Source organism: Schistocerca piceifrons, chromosome X (genome assembly GCF_021461385.2).
Source record: "Schistocerca piceifrons isolate TAMUIC-IGC-003096 chromosome X, iqSchPice1.1, whole genome shotgun sequence".
Classification (NCBI taxonomy): Eukaryota; Metazoa; Arthropoda; class Insecta; order Orthoptera; family Acrididae; genus Schistocerca; species Schistocerca piceifrons.
In genome coordinates this window covers 247,056,365-247,079,441 of record NC_060149.1, presented here as the reverse complement: position 1 = coordinate 247,079,441, position 23,077 = coordinate 247,056,365, and the positions used below count along the sequence as shown (strand labels likewise).

The 23,077-nt window shown below is 36.0% G+C and overlaps 1 protein-coding gene across 1 annotated transcript in view; it reads left to right on the top strand.

The window, feature by feature from the left end:
* LOC124723153 (bromodomain adjacent to zinc finger domain protein 2B-like) overlaps positions 1–23,077 on the top strand; it is a 302,554-nt gene that overhangs the window by 107,877 nt on the left and 171,600 nt on the right. The window contains exons 14-15 of the mRNA XM_047248344.1: positions 12,246–12,311; positions 17,862–17,906. Coding sequence (XP_047104300.1) covers positions 12,246–12,311; positions 17,862–17,906 — 111 coding nt within the window. The remainder of the gene's footprint in view (positions 1–12,245; positions 12,312–17,861; positions 17,907–23,077) is intronic.

The following is a 23,077-nucleotide window of genomic DNA, read 5'->3' as shown; positions in this document are numbered from 1 at the left end:
GTAGAGAAGAAAAAAGATAAGGTAATCATACAGTATGTGAATCTAAATAAGAGTGGTTGCAGTTAGTTTGAAAGGTGAAGTCAATATGCTTGCAGTCAGAAATTTTTAGTGGTTTGAATGTGCAGTTATTACAAACTTGAAAAAATGTATGAAATAATACTTACGTATGCAAGATTATGATATTGCTTGAGGAGTCTAGAGACAAGTTCCCTCACAAATGCATTGAAAATCTGTACATGAATGAATTTATGCCATGAATTTTCAATTTGCATGAAAATCTGTAAGTTATTGGTAAAATATATGACCATATTTTGGAATACTGGTAAACTTAGAAGGAGCACATGCGATAGACAACAACAATGTAGATAGTGTGGTGACTGAGAGTCATCCATGGCAGAATGACTGGGCAGAGTGTCTACACTATTCTAATGCTGTCATTATCAACTGTAATAAGAACCCTTGAGTCTGTAATCTTTGAGAATGAGAAATATTGTACATACCATCATTATCTCGAAACTTATCATTTGTGTTTTTCAATGTTTTACCCATTCACATGTCTTAGGCAGTAATATTTGTCTCATTATGCATGAACGTACCCTCACCTGTGACATTTACTTTTGTACCAGTCTTCAGTAGTTATTTGAACTGACAGACTCTGTTCTCATCATGGTAATCTTCTTCTACTATTAGTGAAGTGCTTAATGCACACAGCTATTTTTGTGAGTAGTAGTCTACCTTTCATAACAATAATATTTATTGTTTTGTGTAAGTAAGTAACGAGTATTAAGCTGCACAAGAGCAGAATTAACCTTAGGTCAAAGTATTTAGGAGCGTTTTCTTTGTTTTTGTCACCTCGGGTGAAACTTCAGAAAAAAGTTTAACACAAATTCATGAAATATTTTCATATAGTTTTGTTTCTGTTAGCAGCATTCAGGTTGCAGAGAAAATGTTTGCACTTGTAGCAGGTTACGAATTATACACACCAGAGATCCTGGAAAGAACAAAATGTATCTACACCAATAAGAATCATTAATTATTCTCTAGTGCCCTTGTTCTTGGTGGCACATTAAAACATTCACCAGCAAACAGTAAGACAAACTTTTGGTGATAGTTCTTAGAATATATCATTCAGTGTATTTCAAAGTCAAGAAAAGTAGTAGATACTTTCATCTTGGTAAACTCTGTTGAAGTGATTTGAGATTGAAAGCTCAACGACTTAATCCTTTTTTTTATTCATCTGTAATTCATCTGTACTATTGTTGTTATTGTCTTCAATGCAAAATTCCAAAGATACAGTGTGTCATGCTAGTCCATCATGTGCAAGCATATTCATCTCTGCATAATTACTAAAATCTGCATCCATTTGAACCTGCTTAATATAGTCAAGCCATCTCCATCTACGATTTACCACCTCTCATCCTGCACTGCTCTCTCTCCCAAGTATCACCCATTACTAAATTAACAATTCCTTAATGCTCTGTAGGTGCCCTATCAATTGATCTCTTCTTTTAATCAAATTGTATGATAAACCTTTTTGTACCACAATTCAGTTCAGTAGCTCCACCTTAGTAATCTTCTCTACTCATCTAATCTTCAGCATTCTTCTGTAGTACCATGTTTCAAAAACTTTCGAAGATTTCCTAACACTTAAATATTTATTCAGTATTAATAAATTTGTCTTTTTCATTAGCACTTTTCTTGCTATTGTCAGTCTGCATTTTATACCCTGTTCAATTCTGGCACTAAACAATGGAAAGGTCAGGTTGGAATGTAAACAATATTATGGAAAGAATAAACTGCTACTCACTGTAAAGATGACATGTTGATTTGCAGACAAACTGACTCTTACATATAGGATTTTGGTCAAACACTTCTTCAGGAAATGCACACACATTCTCACAAGCAAGCACACCTCACACACACATAGCAGCTATCTCCAGCTGCTCTGGCCAGAGTAGCCAAAGATAGTGGTCGTGTATGTGTCAGGTGTGCTTGCTTGTGTGAATGTTTAAGTGCTTTTCTTCTCTGAAGAAGGATTTGGCTGAAAGCTTATATGTAACAGTCTTTTCATCATGCCTTTCTGCAACTCAGCATGTTAGCTTTATGGTGAGTAGCAATCTATCCTTCTCATAACATTGTTTATTCAGACATTGTCAGTTATTTTGCTGCCCAAGTAGCAAATCCTATCTACTACTTTTAGTGTCTGATTTCTTAATCTAATTCCCTCAGTGTTGCTTAATTTGATTTGACTGAATTCTGTTATCATTGTTTCACTTCTGTTGATGTTTAACTTATCTCTTTTCAAGATACTATTAATTTTTTTCTAACTGATTTTCCAAGTCCTTTCCTATCTCTGACGGGATTACATTATTTTCAGCAAGCATTAAAGTTTTAATTTCTTCTCACTGGGCTTTAATTCAGTTTCTGAATTTTTCTTTGGTTTCCTTGGTTGCTTGTTCAGTGTACAGATTGAATAACATTGGAGACAGATTACAACCCTATCTAATTTCCTTCTTAACTATTACTTCCCTTTCAAGTTCTTCAACTTGTAACTGAAGTCTAGTTTCTGTAAAAACTATAAATAACTTTTTGCCCCCTGTATTTTCTCCCGGCTATCTTAAGAATTTCAAAGAGAGTGTTCCAGTCAACATTGTCAAAAGATCACAAATGATACGAACATAGGTTTGCCTTTTTTTTTTCAGTCTATCTTCTAAGATAAGCCTTAGGGTCAGTATTGCCTCTCATGTTCCCACATGTCTCTGGAACTACAACAAATATTTTAGTGTTAAAATTACAGGTAATGTGGACAATTAAATTCTTACCATTTAGATACACAGAAAATGTGTCATATAAGGTAAGACCAAGACCCATGAACATCCTTTTATGAGACAGAAATTGTAGCAAATGAGTAATTTCATGAAACATCACCTCTACAACACTCTCTACCAATTTATTGTCCTGAAACCATTCTAAGGTTTGAAGGATTGTAGTTGCTCTACATGAAAAATTTGACTTTTGAAAGAACAGTTACTGCTCTGACTTCCACTAGACATGTTATCTCCTGTGGTTTCAATAACTCAGCGAAGATTTTTCCATATACCTCATTTTGTGTTTAATGAGGTGTGTGAAGATAGATAATTTCTCAAAAGAATGTGCGCTGAGCAGCAGACTGACTTACAGAAAAAGAGAAAAAAATGTTAAGCCTTCAGATGAGCTCTTCTTTAGAGCTGAAAAACACACACACACACACACACACACACACACACACACACACACATACACCCATTGTTGCCTTATTGTACTGCTGCTCAACTAGGATGGTTGGGGGTGGGGACATGGGAGAAGTGTGTGGTGGGGAGCTGATGGAACATCAGAGGCAGGACATAGCCATATCATCTAACATGCAACCATTGAACAGTGTTCTTTATGAGTATGACTGTGAACAAACTAAACACTTGGATAAATGGCAATTGATACACTATATTCTAGCTACATTTGTGGAGCATCCTGCTTAACATAAGTAATGTGGCCAACTTCAGTGACTTAAATCACAGCCTGTGCTATCTTGATCCCTTCCTCCTCCTGCTCCTCCTCCTCCCTTTTACTCTTCAACACCATCTAGGAATTCTCCATGCAACATTTCCTTCATTCTAACAACTTTCCTGTCCCTTTCCTCTTGACCGTAATATCTGCTAATCCCTGCCCTCCCCATGTTTCTTCCTCCATCCCTGTTTACATCTGTTTCACTCTCATGGCCCTTGATACTTCTGTTTTTTTTTTTCTACTCCACCTTAGCTCACATGTGTCAACCTTCCTCCGTATCTTTATTTTGCTCCACATTTTCCCCTTTCCTTCTGAACCAGTTCTTAGCATTTGTCCTCACGACACTCTATCCAGCTCCCTTTGGTGCATATCGGACACTCCTGCACACACCTGTGTGTCCTACTCTAGCATATTCTTTTATTAATCTCCTTCCCTGTCATTTGTCCCTCTTCCCACCCATGCCTTTTTGTTGTCCCTGCTTCCACCCAACCAAGATCACTAGTTACCCCATTCAGGCTGCAGTGTCAGCAAATACAAGTGGTGTTTTGTGTGTGTGTGTGTGTGCGCGCACGCGATCGCGTGCGCGCTTGTGGGTGTTTGTATGCGTGGGTGGGTGATTGCATACACATATGCACGTCTCTCTCTCTCTCTCTCTCTCTCTCTCTCTCTCTCTCTCTCTCTCACACACACACACACACACACACACACACACAGAGATACACACACGAAACACCACTTGTGTTTGCTGGCACTGCAGCCTGAATGGGGCAACTTGTGATCTCGGTTGGGGTGGAAGCAGGGCAACAAAAAGGCACGGGTGGGAAGAGGGACAAATGACAGGGGAGGGGATTAATAAAGGAATATGATAGAGTAGGACACACAGGTGTGTGCAGGAGTGTCTGATATGTACCACTGGGAGCTGGATAGAGTGTCGTTATGACAAATGCTGAGAACTGGTTCAGAAAGAAAGGGAGCAAAATGAAGCTATGGAGGAAGGTTGACACATGTGAGCTAAGGTGGAGTAGAAAAACACAGGAGAAGTATCAAGGGACATGAGAGTGAAATAGATGAAAACAGGGATGGAGGAAGAAACATGGGAAGAGCAGGGATTTGCAGGTGTGTGTGTGTGTGTGTGTGTGTGTGTGTGTGTGTGTGTGTGAGAGAGAGAGAGAGAGAGAGAGAGAGAGAGAGAGAGAGAGAGAGATTCTCAGAACCTCTTCTGTTTGCTGATTAGTTACCTGTTCTCACATCATAATTATATTTCATTGTGATTTTTTCAATGATTAATTTTTTATTAACATCTCCAATGGATTTTGGTAAGTCCTACCTAGAAATGAGAAGATTAGCTTGAAATTTGTGACGGTGATTCAGACATAACTAACAAAATTGTATATTTTGTGAATTGTATATTTGTGAAATTTACCTAAAATCATTTTATTTGGGTCATTATGCAGTAGCCATTCTGTGTTTTGTGACATACATTGGGCTTTCTTGGTACACCATATCTGATGCCTTCTGTGGTCTCACCGCAGCAGAGAAGCAATGTAAGAATTCTCATCATTGCACAGTTAGTTTTATCTCATAAACCTTGTTAATATATCCAGGCATGTGAAGAAAAGAATGATTTACCTCTCTTTGTAAAGGTTATGAAGCCAGAACACAAGTTCTGTATAAGGGACAGTCAAGTGAAAATGTGACAGATGAAAAAAAATTAAGGCATGATGAATGTCATCCTTACTTCTGATATTGTAATTATGTGCATCTTTGTTCCTTGTGAACTGTAGTGAATTATTTACAATAAACGCCATGAGGGAATAAATATGCTGTGAAGTAGCAGTCAAAATGACAAACTCCTTAATTATGTGTTTACAAGACAATTGTGGGGAAGCACAACATATTATTCTTACAGCACATTTTTGAGCAATGAAGACTTTCTTTCTTAAAGATAAATTACCACAGAACATTCCATATGACATTACTGAATGCAAATATCCAAAAATGTCAACATACTGACTTGTCTCTCTGCAAGATTTACAATGCTTCTAAGTGCAAATGTGGGTGAACCACATTGTTTTAGAAGTTCCTAAATGTGCTTTTTCCAGTTTAAATTCTCATTGATATGGATATATAAGGATTCTGAAGTTTCTGCCCTATTTATTGTATTCTCACCATGTATTATACTTCTCATTTGTCTAGTACATCTAGGTGTGCAGAACTGAATATGTCATGCCTTTTTAAAATAGAGTGTGAGACCATTCACAGAAAACTGGTCAATGATACTTTTAAGAACATTGGTTACTATTTCTTCTGGTGCTGTATGTATGCTTGGATTGATTACAGTATTAGTGTCATCCACAAAAAGAACTAATTCTGCTTGTTGTGTACTAGATGGAAATTGTTTACATGTATGAGAACCAGTAGCAAATTTAAGATTGAGCCTTGCAGAATCCAATAGATGATTTCTCCCCTGGCAGAATAATGTTCCTGGACTACATGGGTTGAATTACTAAGTTCAACTTTCCACTTTCTTTTATTTATATATGACATTATCCTTTGATTGTCTGTACAATCAATCCCATAAAACCTCAGTTTATCTAGGAGGATATTGTGATTCACACAGTCAAATGCTTTTGACAGATCACAGAAAATACCAATTGGTGCTATTTTGTTAATTAAAATTTGTAATATGTGGTGAATGAACATGTAAATGGCATTCTCTGTACAGTGACTCTTCCGAGGTCCAAATTATGAGTTACTGAGGACAGTATTGTTGCTCAAGTGAGATACTATTCTAGAATATATCACCTTCTCATAAATTTTGGAAAACATTGTCAGTAGTGAAACAGATCTGTAGTTAGTGACATAAATCCTGTCACCTTTACCTTGAGTTAGTGGTGGTGGTGGTGGTGGTGGTGGTGGTGGTGGTGGTTAGTGTTTAACGTCCTGTCATTAGAGATGGAGCACAAGCTCGGGTTAGGGAAGGATTGGGAAGGAAATCGGCCGTGCCCTTTCAAAGGAACCATCCCGGCATTTGCCTGAAACGATTTAGGGAAATCACGGAAAACCTAAATCAGGATGGCCTGAGATGGGATTGAACCGTCGTCCTCCTGAATGCGAGTCCAGTGTGCTAACCACTGCGCCACCTCGCTCGGTGAGTTAGTGATGCAGTATATATTTCAGATAAGACAGGGTGTATTATTTGGGAACAGATCTTTAGTACTTTGTTGAAACCACTATCAAATCCAAATGGGCTTTTATTTCTGACAAAATATATAATTTTCTTAATTTTAGAAGGCACATTGGTGATACATTAATATGACTGAGTTTTATGAGAGTTTCTTTTTCAACATACTGCTGTGATTTTCTCTTGAACTATCTGTCCCTATATTTTGTGCTATAACAAAGAAATGATTATTGAATATGTTTTCCATCTATTACTCATCATTTATAGCCTTCCATTCAATTCAGCAGTGATGTTATCCTGTTTTGTGGCTGGTTTTCCTGTCTCTCATTTCACTATACTCCATATGGCCTTAAGTCTGTTGTCAGAATTACTTATTTCTGACATAATGTACATGTTCCCTGGTTTTTTAGAAATAAGTTTTCATAGTAATTTTGAACAGTTTTTGTAGTGTGCAAACATTACAGGATCTCTACATAATCTTGCCAAAATATGCAGTTTCCTTTTCCTTTCATGAGATACTTTAATCCCTCTAGTTACACATGGTTTTGTTACATGGCTGTTTAATGTCCTATGAATGCGATTTTCAAATAATATAATGAATTTATCATTGAACAGATTTTTTATGTCAGCATCTGGTTCATTATAAATTTCATCTCAGATCACCTCTTGTAAATTGTTCTTAAAAACATTTGATCTTCAGTCATTAATTATACTAACTGATTTCCACTGAGGAGTACGAATACTTTGAAGCTCTATCTTATTTATCCTAACTAACAGTGCATGATGGTCAGAGAAAGCATTTGTTACTGGGTATACAGTCATTTTCTTGCTTTAAGATCCATTAAAGAAAGCATTATCAGTTGGGTCCTACTGCTTTTATCCACCCCTGATGGAAACTTAATTACTGAAATAAAATTGTAGGATCCAAATAAGGTTTCCAGATCATTTTTGCTATCAGAATCCTTTTAGAAAATCCACATTGAAATCACCACAGGCTACTAACCGCTTGCTGCTGTCTGACAGATAGCATAGTATCGCTACAAAATCTACTTGTCTCAATGTTTCTGAAATTATATTTTGTCATAATATATGTAACAGCTCCTTTTTTTCCCATATTAATTCTGCTTGAGTAAGTTGGATGCTAGAGTGTAATCTTTTATATTTAACTTCTCTAATCCTTTGGTTAAATGGTGCTCAGGTAGGCTCAGGATGTTCATCTTTTCAGAGCTTTCTAAATTTTCCAAACAGAAAAGTTCTTTTGTTTTGTTACTCAATCCTCTAATATTTTGATAAAATAGGTTAAACTTACTTTTCTGTGCATTCTTAAGCATTTTGTGGGGTTGTTACGTTATTTTAAGTTGTTTCATTACAGCGTGTGACTGAATCCTGATCTAACCCATATAGTTCAAGTTTCATGTGTGCTAATTCAGTTGATCATTGCAAAATTTTGGTCTGTTGCCAAAGAACCCTATTATTTTTTTAAAAAGAAAATCTGAACTGAAAACAGGTTTGTAAATATGTTTGGAATTTTCCACATGTTGTAACAAAATATTAAGCAACATCTTAACGAGATGTGTGGAAGATTTCATTGCTATAACTTTAGTGATGTTTTGATGGTATGGTTGAAACGATAGAAAAAGGGTAATGGAAACTGAACTGATAACAATTTTCAGTATAATTCCCTTGTGCACTATTATGTTTACCAACATTGTTGTTTAATGGTTTGAACATGAACTGTAACATCTGCAACTGTTTTGCTTTGCTGAGTTGTGAACATTTCATTGCTATGATGCTGTCCTATAAAATTTCTGTAGTTAACTGCTGATGTGCATGTTAATTTGACCAGTGTGTTTCTGAGGTGATATTGCATGCAAGTATAGCAATTCATATCTATGATGACATGTGTTAAGTTTTTATACTTATCATTGTTCGTATCTGTTTGTCTGTTTCAGTCCAGTCCTCATGTCATTTGCTTGACACTGTGTGAGGCTTTGTACCTTCTACTTGCATAAATTTGTAATGCCTGTGTTTTTTCACTCTTTATCTGCAATACATATTGGTTAATTTAGCACATTTCCTGCCTTCTGTTTAGATATTTGAATTCTGTCAGGGATGACAGATTCCATTATTCATTTTTTTCCTTTTCTTGGATGTTATTGGAAAAGCAGTATTTGATTAAGTAATATTTCATTCAGTGTGTGGTATACTACAACACTTATAATATGAAAGTGTAAATGAAAATATTTTAATGGTCTAAAATATCTGTTTGTCAACTTAGAAATTCCTTTTCATTTTCTTAATTTCTTACTGTCTGTTATTTTAATGTCTGGAAAATGTACTACCACAACTAATATTTACTACTTTTGCATGTTTTGGAGTTGTTGTTTAACAGGACTTGTGTTATGAAATACAAAATAACTTCATAACAAGATTATTTTCATTGGTTATGGAAGAGTGTAATTATTCTGAGGAGTACTGATATTTCCTCCATTTCAACTGATATTTAATTGTATGTCTTTATAATGAATTATTCCAATTGGTGTTTTTTTTAATTTTCACATGGTGTAGATACCACAGCAACAGTGTTTTCAGAGCTTTATGTAGTAAGGTAGATGTCAGTGATCATGTTCATATATTTCTAAATAGTTGACTGTATTTTGGTAATGTAGCTCTTCGTAGATCATGATTTTAAGGAGCAATTGTACTGATGTTGTTCAAGTAGCAACTTTCCTCCTTTACACCCGATGTCTCTTCCTCATCTATTGTTTTCTGGTACCACAGTATACAAAAATCTCTGTTGTTTCGTGCCGTCTTGAAGTGAAGATAGAAATACTCTGCACTAATTGCACTGATGATGACTCATCACAACAGTTTCCTTTAAGAAAATGTAAGTGTGAGGAACATATGCTCCAATGGGTGTGTTAAATAAGCATTTGATTCTGTTGTTGATGGGCTTCTGTTTCCATGTATGGAAGAATTTTCAGTGATTCAGTTATTTATTTGCCATTGAGGTGAAGCCTCTGTACTACTGTCAGGCTTTCTGTTCTAATGAACAACAGTTATCCCTGATAGTGCCTTTGGTTTAGTCAAGTGACTAACATTACTTTAGGTCACTGTTAATGATGGTCACAGGCACACATACAAAAAAAAATGGATTTGCTTAAATCTCTATCAGACTGCCTCCAAAGCTTTGAAGACGTCAGCTTAAGATTAGATGAGACCTATGTGCAGAGTCATATACATGTTTATAATTAGTATAAATAAAAATTTGTGATGATTTTGAGCACTTATTTTAGAAGAGTGAAAGGAAAAGTGTCCTGACTAAGATAGCAAACTGTAAAATTTAACACTGACTGGAATATACATTTTGTTATAAAAGTCAGCATTATACCACAAAAATGTGTGATATCTTGTACAGATGTTATTTTTTGAGTTTCTCCTTTCACAATCCAACAACCTCAGATTTTGTACCATACACGTGTTGCCCATTTGTTATGTAAAGGAGAAACTAAATAAAAATTTTTGAATGTAGTGTATGAATATGAGGTAATGTACAAATATGAAGTTGACGTAAAAACATCCTTCCTGCTCACAGTGAAAGACAAAGCAAACAAAAAACTAAATGGATAAATAAAATAATAATAACAATAATAATCATACTCCCAAAAGGGTTTTTGTAATTGCTTAAAACTTAATGCATCACACAATACTTGGTCAATTGAAAGTGGCCAGCAGTGTGTAATGAAGTACTCATTCAGACTAACAGCCTAGTGAAAATGATGCTGTTTTTTTGATTTTATGAGAAAAATTAACACACATGGAGAGAACTTTTTGTACCATGTTGGGGTATCTCCCCATTTTAGACAGAAGGTAAGTAGGGAGGCATAGCGACTGAAGGTGATAAACTGCTATGCATCAGTCTATATTTGCTGGAATTGGACATTTAATTCCTATTCATCAGAAGATAATTGCCCATGGCATTCCAGATGATCCTGCATGTGGTCTGCTGTTGAGATTTCAGGTAATCTGATGGGCCATGGAAGTGTAAGATTAGCTGTACCCTTGACATGATGCAGCTATGTATTTCTTCAGGGAATTTCCTCCTAGAAAGTATACTACATGTGACAAAATGTTGCTACAAGATGTCCTGCATGTAGATTGACAGTATCATGATTCTCTTCGCACTACTAGTATTGACTAATGTAATGTGCAGTGGTGATTTAGACCTACACATCACTAGTAAGAGGGGTAGAACACCATGGCAAAGGTTTGAGGAACTTACTGCAAGGAACATGATCATTGTTACTGCTGAAGTAGAATCTGGACTAACAATTCAGTTCCACTGTGTTGTTGTTCAGTGTGCCGTTTCATGACATATGTTTAATGAGGGTGACGAAGGATAGGTCCAAGTGGCATCACACTTAACACATACTAGGCTACTATATGTCACACTTAAAAATGCCTGGCATGATTCAGATAGGTGCTTTGTCTTATAACAGTGTTATTGGGGCTGGTAGATGATGTGCTATGTTATACTGTAATAACTTATGTATCACTGGTGGACGAAGATACATTCGGAAATTATTCTGTCAATGAGTGATTGTGCTGGTGCATCCATAGCTAATCAAACTCAGTCAATTACATAAACACTTGTCAGTTGTAAAAGCATATTATTGCACTGGACATTGGCTGACGCTTAATTAAAAGTTTAAAAGTGCTCCACTATACACCAGCACTGAATGCCTTCTTATTGGTCGTAATAGTACCACATTCACAGGCTGTGGATGTGAATCTGAGTTGTAACCAGAAGGTATATTCAGAGACTGTTAACTATTGATCTTTTATTTTTCTAAATATAATGTAATGCAGATATGTCTTCCACATACATTAGTACATAATTAGCACTTCCATCGGTTCACTTCCAATGATAAATTGTCCACAGATGTTTTTACTGTTAGTTAGGAGGATTCTAACACTCAGAGATAAATGTGGCCTCTAATAACTCGCTAGTTGCTGATGATAAGAAATACATTTGGTACCCAGATAATGTTCTACTCAGAAAATTCCTTAAATTTATGGTACAGAATGAGGTGAAGCAAGAGAGATTATTCTCTGGGGGGAAAAATCGTTCTGCAGCAAATTAGTTGGGCATTTTACATAGCCTTAAATGAAATCCATGGCTGATTGGTTGATAGAACATGAGATGACATTATCATTTGACACAAAGCACATTACTTGATATATGTTAAGAATATGTGTTTACTTATAAGAGGGACTTTCCCTTTAAATGAACTTATAAGTTTAATTCATTTTATTTTAAATATAACAGTATTAGTCTTGTTATTTGTTTTGGAGAAAATCTATCCCATAAATGCTGTACATTTCTGAAACGTTCTTTCAGTGCTTTTTAATGTTGAATTAATGGTACAGAAAATGTAAGAAAGGCAGTATGATCTTGAGATAGTGTTTAGTTGCACAACTAGTTGCTTGATTTTTTTCATGTCTGTTTCATGTTGAGGTCCGACGCCGACGCCAAGAAATGCTGGAGAAACAAAGACAGGAGGAGCAGCTTCGCAAACAACAGGTATGTTCCTAACATGAAGTATACATAACACTCTCTTAATATGGCTGATAAACATACTACCTGTTTGATAAATCATTATTGATGGCAATGATGGAAATTAAATGGCAATGACAATGACAGGCAGGGAGGTGGTATGTTTCAGTAACAGTTGGTGCTAGTTAAGTTTACTGCAGGACAGTATAGCTCATGAAATTCACTATTAACTTCAAAATTTTGGTCTTTGATTAGTTTTCAGTTATAAAGGTTATAGGTAGTGAAACATGCACACTAGCAATGTACAATATGTGCACTAATGTACAAGAATCCAAGCTTTCTTGGTGAATTTCGCTGATTAAATGTTGTTGGATTAACGGTTGAAGCAATGTGTTGACTTGCTTCCAATTTGTCTTCTGCAATGCTAGTTGAAACATTCTGTTAAGATAACTGTGTTAATTGACTGTTAATTTGAGGATATTTCATCATTGTAGTCTAATAATTCACTCATTGTCTGTAATGTTTTGAAACGGAGTACACCTGCAGTTTCTCTTTCTCAGTGCTCCCCATATTTCTACATTTAGAGGGGTACCTAATTTGTTGCTAGTCCATATCATGTACCACAGTTTCATCTTTTATTGGAAATCATTGATTTTAATGACATACAGTAAACTTTTTAAATACAGTACAGCAGCAGAATAAGGAGACCCATTCACTGCAATTTCTTTTTTACATTTTTACCCCAGTGCTGGCCAAGCTTGAAAACAGGGGAGGCACGGAAAGGCACTGCCTCAAATTTTGGTATTTGTGCTGGGTTCTGGCAACTTTTCTTGAATAACTTGATAATTGTTTAAAATCTCTCGAGTGAATAATCATCACCTTTTCTAAAACCCTTAAGGTGCATACAGATATTTAAACACATTTTCCATGTTGTGTTAAAATTAAATTATATGGCAATGATGGTATTAACAGTATTTTGTACTAATTCGTGTAACTGCTCATTCTAATTGCTAATTTCCGTGACTCCTCTGTCTCACGCCATCTCCAATAAGTTAAATGCAAACAAGTGCAAAATCATTGGTAATTTAGAGACAGGGGGCCTATTAACTCTGGTTGACAGAAATTTGGATGCTGAACTTTAGCACTGGAAAATTAAATTAAAGTATCATTCAGCATGACTGTTTTACTCAGATAATCTTAATAGTTTATTCTGTCACAGAAACTGTATGGTCAGAATGTGTGCTAATTGAGTTTCAAAGATTGAATGACATACTATGGAGGAAAATGGCTCAGTTGCTGTAGGTCAAACTTAAAATTCAAAGCTTCAGGGTTCAGTCCTCAGTAAATACTAAAATTTTTCTGTGGCATTGTTTCTTTCACCTCTGTCAATGAATTATTGATGTGAAAAATGCCAAGTTGTGCTGTGGTTTAGGGTCATCATTGAACTGTAGGTTTCCATGTAACTTCCTGGGTAAATCCGATCAAAAGATTGAATTAAGACAAGGGCACACAATCTTCAAGAGGACCATGCAAAGTTAAGCACTGCAATGTTCAAACTAGCTTTCAGGTTGAGGACAGCTCTTCACAAATTGTTTGGGGGATATTAGTTTGTTTCTTCACTAGGTAACTCCCCAGTATACTGTCCATACATTCATTGTTGTTACCTGTCAGTTACATTGTTACATATTTGCAGGGTAGTTTACATTACTTAATTGCTTCATCTTAAACCAGTTTTGACCAATTATATCTGTATTAGTTGCTAAAAATCTACAGTGTGAAAGTCACAATTGATAGAGAGGCATTATTGTCTTTAAATGTCACATTTACTCTGTAGATATTGTGATCTTTCTTCACTTGATAAAGGCCATAGTCAAAACTGATCATATGTAAATTATGTCTATACAACTTGTGCAGTTTCATGTTTATTTCATAACTTTTTATTGCAAGTTATAGTACATTCCTTTTGGAATAACCAAATACTGATAAACTGAAAAATACATTTTGCAACCTAAATTCTGATAACTTGAAAAATACGTACAGTAACTGCCAGCTTCTTACTAAGCTATGTGAATTTCACACTGAGTGGCAATTTTAAGTTACCCACTCTTACTGTAAAATCGAAACTTTATTAAAAATTTTTGTATCATTCAGATATTTTATGTGTTTGTTTCTGGAACATAAGTACTGCATTTTTTTATCCTTGACCTGCTTGCATAACTGATCTGCATAAAGTAACATTTAATATCACCTCTGGGTTTTTCATTAAGAATTATTGCAAAATTGATTACTGGCCAATTTTGTTTCATTGATACGAACAGGAAAACTTCATGTAAACAATAACACATAAAATAAAGCAAAATTGACTATTTCCTCATGACGTAATGTGAAATAAGTGGGTTTTTGAGTAGAAATATCACACATCTGAGAGCAGCAGTTTCTTATATTGGTAACAGATATTTACTGAATGCTGAAATTGGATTATAACACTCTTTCTCATCACTAATCTTCATATGACAACTCCTTTCCCATGCAAAGATTTATGGCTCTAGATGTGATGTCAAACACAAATACCTTACTTCCCAGAACTCCAGTCCACTAACAACTTTACTCATCATCATGACATTTCCAGATGCTTTTGCACAACCTAATATTTGCATAGTATGAAAGTGTAAATATGTAAAACACCAAATATGACACTAGTTTTGAAAACACACAATCAATTTTCAACCTAACCTAGAACCTTGGCTACACAGCAAATCATGTGGTCATCTCAAACTTCATTCAAAATATGGTAAAAATAATATTGAATAAATATTGAAATAAGCATTCTCTCAGTGAGGTATTACTGAACTTAACTAACTGTCATAATTGCTATGAATTGTGGGTGTCCTTAACAGCACTGCTAACTTTGGAGAGACATGAGTCAGAAGTCACTCTGTTTCTTGGAACTGGTAGCAGTTACTTCTGTAAAATATCTGGGAGTATGCATACGGAATGATTTGAAGTGGAATGATCATATAAAATTAATTGTTGGTAAGGCAGGTGCCAGGCTGAGATTCATTGGGAGAGTCCCTAGAAAATGTAGTCCATCAACAAAGGAGGTGGCTTACAAAACACTTGTTCAACCTATACTTGAGTATTGCTCATCAGTGTGGGATCTGTACCAGGTCGGGTTGACAGAAGAGATAGAAAAGATCCAAAGAAGAGCAGCGCATTTCATCACAGGGTTATTTGGTAAGCGTGATAGCGTTACGGAGATGTTTAGCAAACTCTAGTGGCAGACACTGCAAGAAAGGTGCTCTGCATCACAGTGTAGCTTGCTGTCTAGGTTTCGAGAGGGTGAGTTTCTGGATGAAGTATTGAATATATTGCTTCCCCCTACTTATACCTCCCGAGAAGATCACGAATGTATAATTTGAGAGATTTGAGCGCGCATGGAGGCTTTCCGGCAGTCGTCCTTCCTGCGAACCATATGCAACTGGAACAGGAAAGGGAGGTAATGACAGTGGCACGTAAAGTGCCCTGCGCCACACACCATTCGGTGGCTTGAGGAGTATATGTAGATGTAGATGTTGTGTTCTGTTTTACCACGAGAAACATATTTGCATTATGTAATAATCCTGTGCTGTAACCATCTGATAAAAGCACACTGAATGGCTGAAATGTTATATATTAGTGAAGCCTATGTGATGTATTTAGTGATTTTCATGTATGAAAATATCCAGTTTAATTGATGTACCACATTAAAGATCCCTCCAAATGATGTCATTTTTGGTATATGTATTTTGCTCAAAAATATCAGGAAATCTGACGTCTCTATATAAAACTATTACTGGTATTCCAAGTGTTTGATGATAGATTCATAATTATCAGAAAATGAACTTTTGGGGATTAAACGAGAAAGATTTTGAGAAATATGAAGGGTTGGATATCCATGTAAGTCTGTTTGCAGATCTAGATTCTTGTTTCAGCCATAGGGATAATAATGAACTCTTAATGCTGGTATGACAAAACATCTGTTATGTATACCTGAAATGGTAGGTCTCAGTCGTGTAAAATATTTCAAAGAGATGTAAATACTTTCATAATTTCATGCAAAAACAACTTTCCATGGCTGCATGACATGCGGACATTGTCATAAGATTGTTGTTGTGATGAAGGCAGTTTGTCTTCAACACTACTCTCATTATTCAGTTAGCCATCTAATCGTAAACCTTCTTCTGTAGCACTACATCACAAAAGCATCTATTCTATTTTTATTTATGCTGCAAGTACATAAGAAAGAAAGAAATACCAACTGGTTTATTTAACTTCTCTACATTAATATATGTGCATACCACATATTTCATAAACAGATCATTATCTAGAGCTGGAGTTTCTGTAAATCATAGAACTAGATGGGATTGATGTGCAATGTATTCATGGAATGTTTACAGGCTAGTATGAGTCACTGGTTTTTCTGTAGTAACTGCTGATAATTTTGTTGATGAGTACCATTTTTCATACAGAAGTGTTTGTTCATATGTCTCATGAATGGAAAGGCTTGTGAAGGTTAAGTATCTGCACTGCTAAGAAGAAGCTAAAAATACAATTCCAGGAAACATGTGGTCATGGGAATTGTCTTATTGAAGTTTAAAACTAGGTGGGTACAATTTAGCCAGTATGACTCCCTTGAACTAACGAATGTTGTTGAGAGTGGTTACAGTTTGAAGTGTCCTAGTCTGCAGTGCCTCACACTGGTGTTTCCACATCAAATGGTTTGGCAGCACAATACTATCTGATTCTTAAATAACCATGATTGTAATCTGCTTTAAAATGGAAATTGTCACTAAACATAGTCTGGTACCAATGTGCTCAACCTTTTGCTGGTTTTGTAACCCATTGCACCCATATATGGTGGTAGACTGAGCTAATCACGATGTTCCACTTTTCATTTATGTTTTACTAGAGCTGTGGCAGGCATGTGAGTTATTACTGAACTTAACTGAGTGTCATAATTGCTATGAATTGTGGGTGTCCTTAACAGCACTGCTAACTTTGGAGAGATATGAGTCAGAATTCACTCTGTTTCTTGGAACTTATCTGTTGCTACATTGCAACAAGAGGGCACTCAACCACATTTTAACTTTGTTCATAGCAAAACAAGTAAAATTCATTCTTTGGCTTGCCAATTTGTAGATGCAATATCAGTTTCTCTGGGATGAGAAAGGCTAGTAGGGAACTATTTTATAAGTGTACTTGGGTAGTCACTACTAGTGAACAGTAGCCATGAACGGAAGGTGCCGGACAGGTAACATCCAGCAGTGCTCCATTTGTATTCTATTTTAAACCATATGTTTTACTATGCAATGGCTCTTCAAGTACTACAGGCCATGCAAATGAAACTGTGTACATTGAAAATATCAGTTATGCATCCACAGCTTTAGTGATAATATTGTTGTTTTATATTGTTACAATGGTATTTCATTTATCATCATTTTTTGAAGTATTTAACAACAGTAAGTCAATGCTGTAATTTTGAAATGTTCTGCAGAGCTGTGTGGTTTCTATTTATCTCCCTCTCAATTTATTTTACAGGAACGAGAACTCAAGCGTCAACAGGCTGTGATGATTAAGGAGCAAGTAAGTACCATCTCCATCCAGGCTTATATGACATTTAGTTGTATGTGTTAAAGGTTGTCATGTATGTCAACTTTTACAGGTAAAGTTTCTAGTAGCATTCTTGCAGTTAATATTAAATTTAACTGTTCTATTTTTTATTTCAGTTTTTCTCTTTGTGTGACAGTCAAAATATTGTGAATTATGATGCTAATATATTAATATTAAAATAAAATGAAGTAAAGGCATAATCATTTGCAATATACACAAAAATTAGTTTGAAATAAATGTTATAGAATTTGTATGCTCTTCAGTGAAACAGAGAGGGATGTGCACTGTGTAACAACTCAAAATATTGGAATCATTTGACTACTATTGTGCTCATTATGTAGTATGAATAACAGAAAACATATGCTGAAATAGAATGTTCATATGATGAGTTTATAAAACTTGGATGAAACATATCAGAAAAAAATCAACAAGACAGTCAGTTCTGTAATAGAAAAATCAAGTGAGGTAGTGCAGCATTTGTTGTAGCATTGAATACATATTGATCTTCATCACTGTCTTTGTCCCATATGTAATTATTTCTGAAGACATAATTTCAATCATTCGGTTACCTCATTCAACATAACTGTCAGTTTTCAGTCCAGGTAGCACTTGTGTTGCCTGTTCAGTGTAAAACTGTGTAGTTTTCCTTGTGCAGCTGGCTTAATTTCTGTCTCAACTGATACTATGTTGAGATATTAGTAGTGAGTATCCATATTACAAAGAAAATACTCACAATGCATTTTTGTCTTCAGTAATTACTAACTTTTATATTCATGCCATTCTATTATGTACATGAGTTACATTATTGGTTTTAGTTATGATGATTTGTTCTTGATTACTGGATTCCACTTTTTACAAACATTTTAATACACACTAAACATTTCAGCCAAACAATGTACAGCTTTTGGTTCACATACTTAATTGGCAATTTATAACCTATTCCGAAAAAGATACAGTTTCTGCAGAATGAATGTTGTCATTTTTACATCTTTTATTCATTGAGAAATTCTTATCTGTCTGTTCCTTCTTAATCCAATTATTGCCAATCAGCCACATCTCTTATAACAAACTGAATGGGTAGCAGTGTTTTTATTCATGTTTACTGCGTTTACATTTATCCCACTGCAGGCTGTAGATGTACAGTGCACTAAATGTTCGTTGGTCGTATAACTCATTTGACTTTGTGACCCAGACAGGTATGATGAAAGGTGCTTTTAAGTGAAAAGTGGAAGGTGGAAAAATGTGTTGCGCACAGTGCTCAGTGACCGCATCCAAAAAATTACAAAATGGCAACAACATACACAAATTTGACAGTGATAATGTGTTTTAAACTATGTTGGTACCAGAAATTAAGTGATTGCTATTATAAGCTACAAGCCTGAATGATTGTAGTACCAATGTACCAAATATGATGAGAATTAGGTTTTAATTTGATATGGGGCTTGTATATTACTATACTATACTTTAACTGCTAGTCAGTTAAACTTTACTCATTTCAGAAATGGGTTACCAGAAAATATTAAAATGATTAGAGCTGCAGCCTCTGAGATAAGAGTGAACAGAAATTTTTCTCTGGATTCAGGAAAACCTCAACTGAAAAGTGTATATAAATAAGAAACCGCCGTGTTGCCATAGGTGATGAATTATAATGAGAGCAATGTATGAGAACAGGGGCTAGATGATGGCAATATTAGGAAAGGAAGACTTGTGCTCTCTATCAACATCTGCATTTATATTCTGGTGATCATTGTAAAGTGGCATGGCTGTGGCACATGTAGTGATATCTCAATCTGCAATATCAAATGTGATAATCAGTTGAAGAAAATGTCAAAAATGCAAATGACTGTTAGAAAATATCAGCATTTCTGATCTGCCTGCATAGCAGAAGAAATTTGTAGAAGGAAAAGGGAAGTATTTGCTGAATGTCAAGTTACTTGTCATTTACTATTCACTGCTTTATGTTATTTGAGTTATTTGCTTTCCCATCAGTATGATTTTTCCTCAGTTTTAAATAAATTCTTTGAAATTAATTTTTGGTTTCAAGAAGCAGACAATGACTATCATTATCCTGTTGTACAGTGTGATGAAAATCTTGTGGATTCTTTTTTAAGTGGATGGTAACCTGTGGAAATGCCGTCTCTGTTAATGTTCTATAGTTTCTCTAAGTATTATCCCACCATTTCATTAAACATCTGAAAATGTTTACTCATCAACAGAGTTCCAGTTTTTGTCACTGGTCACGTCCCCTCAATTATTATTATCAGTTCTTTAGACTGAGCACCAAAGCAACCACTGTCAATGTAAGCATTTAATGAGAATTAATGGTATTTATATACAGAAAAGATTTTGGTTTACAGACACTTTCATGTTACAATAGCAGTCATTTGTTTGTTTGCCGTATAATTTTCTACTTAATAGCTCCTCTCATGGGTAAATCATGTTGTAGGAAACCAGAACCAGAGAAGACATCATTGCCACTGTTGTGTGTTCTTAAGCTTGCTGCTGTTAAAATGGCAGAAAAACTGTGGCTGCTTCATTTAGAGAAAGCTGAAAAATATCTTAGTGCAGAGTCTGGATAATACCAAGTAATCAGATACTAAAGAGGAAATGATCACGTGAAATCTCTTCTCAGATGTGTGATTGGTTTGGTGAATATTTGAATAATACAACACAGTACGTTATACTGGATGTCAAATGTTCAACAGAATGAAAGTAACATCATGTGTGTCCCAAGGAGGTTTAATAGCATCTATAATGTTCTCATTATGTGTAAATGATTTATTGGATAGGGTCAGCAACACTTTAAGATTTATCACTGACTATGCTGCTGTCTACAGGAAAGTATTGTTTCTGGATGATTGTAAGGAAATGCTGAAAGAGTTGCACAAAGTTTCTAATTAGTGCAGTGAGTGGCAGGTCTCTTCAAATGTAAATAAATGGAAGATAATGCATATAACAAAGGTATTCCAGCACAAGATTAGTGGTGAACACCTTGAGCTCATCACATTGTACAATTATTTATGGGCAATACTAAGAAGCAATATTAGAAGTGAATATCTCTTAAGATTTGTATTGTGGAAAGCAAATGGAAGCCTTGGGTTTATTAGAAGGGTTCTGGGAAAGTCACTGCATCTGTAAAGGAAATTGCATATGAGTCACCAGTGTGACAAATTCTGGAGTATTTTTCCAGAGTTTTGAGTTCTTAACAGGTAGGTATGACAACAGACAACCAACAAATTCAGAGATATGCCCATGAGAAAGTGTAACAGAAGTGCTCTGGGAACGTAAATTGGATTGCAGAACACTGTTGGATAAATTTAAAGAACCTGTATTCAAGGGAGACTGAGAGATTATTCTGCTGCTCCCATCATATTTCTCATGCAGGGATCATGAAAATAAGATAAGAGATAAGGACATATATAGAGGCACATAAATAGTCATTTTTTTCCATTGTTCAACATGAAAATGGAATATGTATGGAGCTCCCTCCATCATGCACTATTTAGTGGCTTCTGGAGTATAGATGTAGAGAGGGACATAATTATTTTGGTGTGCAATTACATTGGATGCAAAACAAATGACACTATCAGTATTTTCCCATGTATCTTTTGGAACAATTCCCCTCATTTCACATTAAGTTTCTAATGCAGCTAATCTTGGAGACTATAATAAAAATGAACAGTGATAATTTGACATCTAGGCACCTGCTTCATCATAACGCCTCTACCATGTCAAAAAAAACTTGCAGCAAGTTTGCAATAACCTTGTGCACTGCTGTGCTCTACGAGGATAAGGAAAAGGGGGTGGGGCTATGAGTTATCACCTTTTACTCTTTCGTTATACACTCTAAGGGAAGTAAAGACTCACCGTGAAGGACTACCCAAATGGACAGAAATCAGTTGATGTGATGTACATGTACAAGCAAACAAATGATTATAATTTCGGAAAAAAATGGATGACTTATTCAAGAGAAAGAGCTTCACAAACTGAGAAAGTCACTAACATTTTGGTTGACATCTGGTCCATACGCAAGCAGTTATTTGACCTGGCATTGATTGATAGTGTTTGGATGTCTCTTGAGGGATATCGTGCCAAATTCTGTTCTGTTGGCACGTCAGATCATCAGAATCGTGCACAGATCGGAAGGCCCTGCCCATAATGCTCCAAACATTTGCACTTAAGGAGAGATCTGGTGACCGTGCTGGCTAAGGTATGGTGTGGCAAGCACGAAGAAAAGCAATAAAAACTCTCGCAATGTGTGGACGGACATCATCTTGGTGAAATGTAAGCCCAGGATGGCTTGCCATGATGGGCAACAAATTAGGGTGTAGAATATGGTCAACATATTGCTGTGCTGTAAGAGTGCAGCAGATGACTACCAAATGGGTCCTGCTGTGAAAAGAAACGGCACTCAAGATCATCACTATGGTCTATGTGGTGGGCACAGTCAGGTTGGTATCCCACTGCTGTCCGGGGTGTTTCCAGACACATCTTTACTTGTCATCGGGACTCAGTGGAAAGTGGGACTTATCTCTGAGGACATTTCTACTCCAGTCAATGAGATAACAGGTGAAAGGCATGCCTGGAGACACCCCAGACAGTTATGGGATACCAATGTGACTGTTGCCTGCCATATGCCCTGACAACCAGAAGTGATTGAGTGCGATTTCTTTTCATAGCAGGACCGCTTTGGCTGTCATCTACTGCACCCTTACAGTACAGCGGTACATTAACGATATTTTACTCCCTGTTTTGTTGCCCTTCATGGCAAGCTCATACATAGAGCAAGATAATGACTGCCCACACACAGGAAGAGTTTCTACTGCTTGTCTTTGTGCTTACCAAACCCTACTTTGGCCAGCAAGGTCTCCAGATATCTTCCCAACTGAGAATATTTGGAGCATTATGGGCAGGGCCCTCCTAACAGCTCACGATTTTGATGATCTAACATGCTATTTGGACAGAATTTGGCACAATATCCCTCAGAAGGACATCCAAAACATGTGTCAATCAATGCCAAGCTGAATAATAGCTTGCATAAGGGTCAGAGGTTGACCAACATGTCATATTATTCCAAGTAAGCATTCACAGCTGAGTGTCACTCACTGCCTCCCACAAAAACCACTTGTAGTATACAAACACAA